This window comes from Schistocerca nitens, chromosome 1 (genome assembly GCF_023898315.1).
Source record: "Schistocerca nitens isolate TAMUIC-IGC-003100 chromosome 1, iqSchNite1.1, whole genome shotgun sequence".
NCBI classification, from domain to species: Eukaryota; Metazoa; Arthropoda; class Insecta; order Orthoptera; family Acrididae; genus Schistocerca; species Schistocerca nitens.
Window position 1 is genome coordinate 793,493,173 of NC_064614.1, and position 6,678 is coordinate 793,499,850.

The 6,678-nt window shown below is 36.1% G+C and overlaps 1 protein-coding gene across 2 annotated transcripts in view; it reads left to right on the top strand.

Annotated features, from left to right (window-relative positions):
• LOC126262339 (AP-1 complex subunit sigma-2) overlaps nt 1-6,233 on the top strand; it is a 71,252-nt gene extending 65,019 nt beyond the window's left edge. For both annotated transcript variants that reach the window (XM_049958927.1, XM_049958911.1), the window contains exon 5: nt 3,241-6,233. In XM_049958927.1, the coding sequence (XP_049814884.1) occupies nt 3,241-3,285 (45 nt within the window). In that variant the 3' untranslated portion in view covers nt 3,286-6,233. The remainder of the gene's footprint in view (nt 1-3,240) is intronic.
• Nucleotides 6,234-6,678: the final 445 nt, after the last annotated feature.

Here is a 6,678-nt window from a genome sequence, read left to right on the forward strand (position 1 = left end):
TTGGGTGTTGTAGGGTAAGTAGGGTAGGTAGTGGTGATACTGGTGCTGGTGTTACTGTGATTAGGTAGTAGGGCAGGGCGGGGCTGGTGCTGGTGTTACTGTGATTAGGTGGCAGGGCAGGGCGGGGGGGTCAGTTTCATCGTGCATTATGGCCTTAAACTTAAAGAAATAGATGAAAAATAATTAGGTGTTGGATAATATAGTTTGGAGTCTCAGTGATAAGGTATTAATTCCTGCCTTTTAAATTTGACTCTGTTTATTCCTGTTTTTCTGGCATGTACGTATTTGAGGGTCTCCAAACTATGGATGAATTGGAACAAAAAGTACATCTAATTTAACCTGAACGCACCTAACAGCAGTGTTCTCAAGTGGTGTTGTGTAGTAACTGCAAATAATTCTTTCAAGTGGTATTGCCACATTTTGGAGTGCAGGAGTCATGAGTGGGCCTTCACTGGTTCAGACAAGATACAGAGGCTGCAGGACACAGCCTTGTCATGAACGTTACACACCTTAGTGGGCATCCCACCTGTCCTCTGGTGATACAAGATGTTGGCGACCAATGTTTATCTTACCTGTCATATGTCTCAAAAGCTGCACATCCAGAAACTAGCGATGTCTGAAAAAAAAAACGAAGCCTGGAAACACAGGCAACCCTTGTGGAGACTGGGATTGAGATAACTCATTTCTGAGTCATTACCATTTCAATGTATCACATTGCTGTATCATACATAACGTCCATTTGTGAAATATCAGTTTTCATGTGTCAATATTTTAGACTGATTTTCAAAATCAAAGGTAAATATCGAAGTGCACACTCCAGTTATATCAGGAAATGTTGAAAAATTTTCTGAATCCAAGCACGTGTTGTACTACAACAGATGATCTCTCATTTTCAAGATCCTCTGCATGCTGGTTGTCACACACTGCAATAGCTCTACGATGGTTGTAAAACAGCTTTTGTATATTTTCAAAGAATGGTTTGCCTCCTTAGCCCAATAGTTCTGCCTCATGTGTCAAGTGGGAAGGTTGCTTGTTTCTGCACCACCGCAGCATCGTGGACACCTGCACAGCTGTTTCTCAGTATTGCTTGGGTCTTCGTGTGTTTCACGTGTTGTTTGGTTTATGGTATTATTTGTTGTATGTCTGTTGGTAGTGGCGTAGTCTGCTTCATAATGTCAACCTTGCGTTCAAAGTGTGTTCTGAGAAAAGGTACAATAAGCTTTAGTTTTGACAAATCCAAGCATTTCATGCAGCCTGTGATTTTGGAGATACATAACTGGGCTGTTGATACCATTCACCTGACATCTGATCAAGTCCATAAAGTCCATTTTGATTCTGGTAACTATGTTTCTTTCTTTAAGTTTTTTGATTCCCTGTAAGTCAGAAGGTTGCTTTTGTGTCATGGTTGTCAAGTTCTCTTTAAACATCGTTATGGTTTCATAAGTATGGTGCTTTGTGCTGAAGCAGAACTGAATTGCACAACATTTCAAGTGTTCAGTCTCTCACTGGAGGTTGACGACAGATTACTTAAGGAGCTTTTGCTTCCTTAAGGTGATGTGAGGAATATAAGATCTGAATGCTGCTGTTATTCTGGTTGAGGTGACACCACCATAGTTTCCTAAATAAATGTTTTTTGTTTTTTTGTTGTTTTATATGTTACTGTACAATTTCAGTTGGCACAACGTTATGATGTTAGACTGGTATTTAGAAATAAGCCCATTTCTTTGTCAGACTAAGTTTCTTATTGGTCTTATTAAAAATGGAAGGGAAAACAAGTCTGTACTTTCAAGGCAACAACATACTAATTATTGTGTGTGTGTGTGTGTGTGTGTGTGTGTGTGTGTGTGTGTGTGTGTGTGTGTGTGTGTGTGTGTGTGTATTTCATGAAACAAGCATGTAAATTTTTGAAGTGGGTATTGATCTCCTGGTAAAAGTTTTTTGGGAAAAAGAAATCTCTCTTCAGCTTCTTACAATATTGTACAGTTTTCTGTGCCACTTCTGATGGCTCTTTCCATGCTTACATTTATAGCTCCATTTATTACTATATTACTACACTATTGAAGAATGGGAGATAAAATACCAAGCTACTCATATTGTCCTTTAATGACCTATAAAAATATCTAACATTATGTTAGACTTGGTATAAAATGATCTCCCCAGATATCATTTAGTGGTATTGTGTGAGGCACTTCACATATTTTGTAAGTTTTTCCATGTGATATAGATTCTGCAATGAAATTGTGAAAGTGCTGACATTGAGATAGAGGATAAACATTCTCCAGTACACAAAGTTATTGAAATAGTACATTAGTGAGGACTCCTTTTTATCACTTTTATTTACCTACGTTCAAATGTGGAGGTATTCACTTGTATGGGAATATCATACTGGATTTCTTTAATTTTCTTGGTGCAGTACCTTTCCAAAAGACAAGCTTTGTCAATTTCATCCACACGTTTTTAACATACATGACTGTGTTTTTCCTTGCAAAATGACACCTATTTTTGCTTATTCATTATCATGAGTCCAGATGAGGCATACTATGTTTTCCCTGCTGCTAAAACTTTAGTCAGTGTCATACGTGTAAGTTGCCATCTCGTATGGCAATTTTGTAGTATCAGCTGACTGTGAGGGATCTTGTTGAATGCTTTTTATTAAAGTAAAAATATGATGTCTGCTTTTGCACTTTCTTGAAGCATATCACCGTGTTTGCCACATGAAGGTTCTCAGTTATGAAAAAGAAAAGGTTATTCATGAAATGTGATGCTCTTCTAGTGTGCCAATAGATGTGAGATTTAGAGATTCTGTGCTCACAAGATTAGAACATTTGATTTAACAAGCAGTATTCTGCTATTAAATAACTGTAGAACCTACATGTTATTAGAGACTTATCCTGTCCTTGTAGCAGCAAAATTGATTCTCTTAATGACAAGTTTCTTGTAGGCGGCTTGTTTGGCATCCTTTAAAATATAACCTACTTGGAATATGTAGAAACATATAGGTCTATTCATTAACAATATTGCTGACTTCCTGCAGCCGACTGTTGCCACATTTTCTGTGATTCCTGACTGAGGAACTTCAGACATTTATTTTCATCTTGTAAATGTCAGCCAAAATCATGGCCTGTCTATATCTGAAAAATTTTTAGGTTTCATGATGTAGTCATTTGTTTTATAACAGATTTTGACTATAATTACAGAATGAATGAAATCACACTATTTGTTAAATTCTCTTCATTGTAGGAAGAAACACCACAAGGCTTTTTTGAAGATCATGGACTTGGTTAAAACAAGAACACCTGCATCTCCATCTGCTTTGCCGAATGAGCTTTTTGAATCCATGTTCCAAGAAAGACATCTTTTCCCTTCTCTAAATGATGCAGCAAAGTATTATTAGATGTTTTGTAAAACAGAACTTCATAAAGAAAGTTTTGTAACATAGAAAGAAAACACTTTCAGTATTTTATGTACTTAATTTTAGTAAGATATTTAATCAAAAAGCAGAATTTGCCACATTTTTTTTCTGTTGTGTCACTGTTTCATTATTATATTTGATGTACTTGTCATTAATAATCAAAGTTTGTCACGCTTATATATGGAAGTATTAATACTGTATAAGTAATAAATTGCAAGTACTCAGAAATGTATTATGGTGGGTGTGGAATGTATGATGATTGTGTGAATACTCTTGTGCTAATATTTCTCAATTTTGGAAGAGGTGATTGGGAGTCCTCCAGCTTCCCCATCCTCCTCCCCCTCCCTCAACCTCCCCGCTCCCACCCCTTCCATCTCTCCTCACCATGTCTCCCTATAAATGTGCTTTGACTTTCTTGTTGTATGGATGTGGTTCTGTGCAAACTAGTAGTGTTTAATGGGTATAAAATGTTACTGACTTAATTGGTGTGGGAACTGCATACAATATTTTTTTTTCTCTTCCTGAAGATTAGAGCTGTGCATTTCACTAGATTCAGCTTGTTGTGCCATCCCAGAATCTTTACTGACTTGGGAAAGTAGCTGCTTGGCTGAGTCAACTTGCTATTGAGTTGAGATCAACTTGCTGGCACCAGAGAGGCATGACTCAATACACTGACCATATCTGTACAGATTCTTGGTCAGGCCTACTATCCAATCACATCTACATGCTAGTACACAAACTGTAGGATTTACTCATCAATTGTGTGTGCCATACAGTGCCTTGCATCCATTTGCTACAACCCTGTGTATCTCTAACACAAATGCCCAACACTTATCCTTCCTCTTAGTACTGTTGTAAAATATGAACAGTTTTTTATGGGTATACAGTATGTACTGCTTTAGAGAAAGGTGACTGGTGCACATATTAAATATGAGTCATACCTCAGTACAAATAGTAGACTGAAGGTACAAGTAAACTCAATATGGAACACAGCACCATGTGGTAGTGGCGAAGAGAGGTGGCTCAGTAATCAGCCTGTAGAGGCTAGCCTTCAGGGATGGGTTGAGCAGGCTGAATCCAGCTGTATGTGTGATGTTATTTGACAAGCAGCTCATGCTGAACTTCAGTTTTTGTGTTTCTCTCTATGCAAATGTTTGTTGAACAGAGAGCAATTGGTGCAATAAAAACATTCCATAGCAGATAGAGTACTTATTTACCTTATATTAAATTGTAGAATTTAGCTTGCTAAAAACTTATACACTTTTGTTGTTCTGAAAGACAATAATGGGACTGCCCATATTTTGACATACCAGTTTTGTTATAAAAGAAATATGCATTTAGTGATTTTACATAATGTTTATTACATTACATTGATTTACAAAACAGGTAATGCAGCTACATTTACCAAAAAGCTTTTTACAGTTGGATGCTTTCATTGTAACTTTTTATGTAACATTAATTTCAGCTAAATTCTAAAAAGAAGAGTGTTGTTGGTTTTTGTTATAATGTGGATAAAACAAATTGTATTGTCTTGCAAGTGTTAGGAATTGTTAGTATCTGAATGTGCATTTCAGTATCACAAAGTGTTAAAAACAGTGGTGCAGATAAGAGCAGCATGAAAAAGTTTATACATCTTGAGTTTTGGAACCCGAATTAATTCCTGGAACAAAAGAAGGATAGGTAAAAAAAAGGAAAATATATTTATCATAAATATACAAATGTTTGACTTGAGGCTAAATAACTTAAGCCTGGTGTTAAGTTTGTCTGCTCTTTGCTAAAGGCTTTGAGTGACTATGACTTTAGAAGCTAGAGACTCATAAAATTTTTTCATGTTGTTCCCTGCTGAATCTGCACGATTCAAACATAGATATCAGTTTCATTTATTTCTCATAAATCATGTGTTGCACTCATTTCTTTTCAATGAACAGTGGTCTTGTGACTCTCTTCAGTGAAGATTGTTTTGACCAGTGTACTGTTGTTTGTACAATGTTAGGTATTATATCTGTAATGTTACACACATGACGATTATATATGGTAGAGGGCTTTTACTCAGGTATAAGTGCTACATATTTTATACTTGCACAGAATGCTGCTCTTGTTAAAAATGTTTACTACCGGATACCAGTTTTAATCCTTGCTCGAAAAACTGCAGTAATAATTATTGACCCTTTAAATGTTGTTGTTCTAATCTTGTGCTGACCACGCCGGGTTGAAACAGTTTTCACACAACTTATAATTGTAATTTGTTAATTTATCTAGCACAAATCAAATGATGTATAGCCAGAAACGTAACCCATTTCATCATTTATGTATGTTAAATTTTGGAAGTTGTTATTGTGTGGCTATCATGTAACTGGATTTTTTAGTTTTGTTTTTCTTTGTGATAGCACAGAGCCTAGAATCTCTGACTGTTTCTAAATTTAGTTACAGTTATGAATTTTGTGTAGTTTTTTATAATAGTTTCTTGCTGGGAGGTCTAGTTTTTCAGTCCCGTGACTGCGTAAAGTGAGTGTTTTTTGTAAGTGTATTAGATGGAGATGTGGTTGTTTTTATATGTTTTTGGAGATACTTTTACTAAAAGAGGCATTGATGTGAAGTGAGATCATTATTTATTCCTGTTATGTAGAATTAAAGCAGAGGTGTTCTGTTAGTGGAGCATGTTGATTACTGTTCAGACATGTACATTTTATGAAACATATAGCTTTGGATATGTTTGTTAGCCAATTTGATTACAGTATTGGCTGTGTATATGTAGTGTTTAAATATGTTACTGTATGAAATGTGAGAGAGTGATTAAAGATTGAAAACTCATCTTACCTAATTCATTGGTACCATTAGATTGTGGTTTATTAATCACACATTAAATGATCTTTTTTTTAAGCATGACTTTTGTACAATACATTTAAAATGCAGTCTGCAGACTTAATATTCTCCTTGATGCACCAGGGAAGATTGTGCCGTGGTAAAGTCGCTGGAATTGCATTTGGGAATGGTGGGTTTAAATTACACCACCCAGCCTTCCAGATTTAGGTTTTCTGTGCGTTTTCCTGCATCACATATGGTGAAAGATGGTGTAGTCACTTTGAAGAGGACACATCCTACATCTTCACCTTCTTGTCAAATTTGAGCCTGTGCTCTGTTTCCAGCTACATCATTATCAGTGGGACATTAAACCTTCATCTTCATCTTTTTTTTTTTCTTTCTTTTGAGGAGGGTGTCGTAAAGAAGCTACTTTTCCGTGACTCAGATCTGCAGTGTATGTAATA